Below are 542 nucleotides of genomic sequence, written 5' to 3'. Positions count from 1 at the left end.
TTATTACCTGAAATTGAGTTCCACGGATGAATTGCACTGTGTTAGTGAATGCTTGAATGTGGGTTTATTACCTCATTTTGCATGGCTGGAATTAGCATTTTTTATACCTAAAAAAAAAAAATTGGCATTGATGCTTCCCTAAAGAACCATTTATTAACATTAACATTTCCATTGCACAATATGGAAATGTATGGAAAAAAGCTTTTAGCAAAATGGCAATTGTCTTTTCAGGAGAGCGCTGTGAGGTGAATGCACGTTCAGGCCGGTGTGTTCCTGGTGTGTGTAAGAACGGAGGCAGGTGTGTGGACCTGCTGGTGGGAGGTTTTCTGTGTCAGTGTCCTGATGGCGAGTATGAGAAACCCTACTGTGAGATAACCACACGCAGCTTCCCGGGCCAGTCCTTCATCACCTTCAGAGGCCTGAGGCAGAGATTCCACTTCACCCTCTCCTTTACGTAAGTAAACCATCTAGAGTTACTCCATCCATCAGTTTATACACCCATCCATCCATCCATGCACTTAACACTCCTGTCAACTATTTTT

The 542-nt window shown here is 42.8% G+C and overlaps 1 protein-coding gene across 1 annotated transcript in view; it reads left to right on the top strand.

Annotated features, from left to right (window-relative positions):
* The window catches only part of LOC122331283 (cadherin EGF LAG seven-pass G-type receptor 1-like), a 15,727-nt gene that overhangs the window by 6,910 nt on the left and 8,275 nt on the right, over positions 1–542 (top strand). Inside the window, exon 4 of the mRNA XM_043228854.1 lies at positions 232–454. Coding sequence (XP_043084789.1) covers positions 232–454 — 223 coding nt within the window. The remainder of the gene's footprint in view (positions 1–231; positions 455–542) is intronic.

Source organism: Puntigrus tetrazona, chromosome 25 (genome assembly GCF_018831695.1).
Source record: "Puntigrus tetrazona isolate hp1 chromosome 25, ASM1883169v1, whole genome shotgun sequence".
Classification (NCBI taxonomy): Eukaryota; Metazoa; Chordata; class Actinopteri; order Cypriniformes; family Cyprinidae; genus Puntigrus; species Puntigrus tetrazona.
Note: the sequence above shows the minus strand (reverse complement) of the source record. Positions and strands in the feature narration are given on the sequence as shown.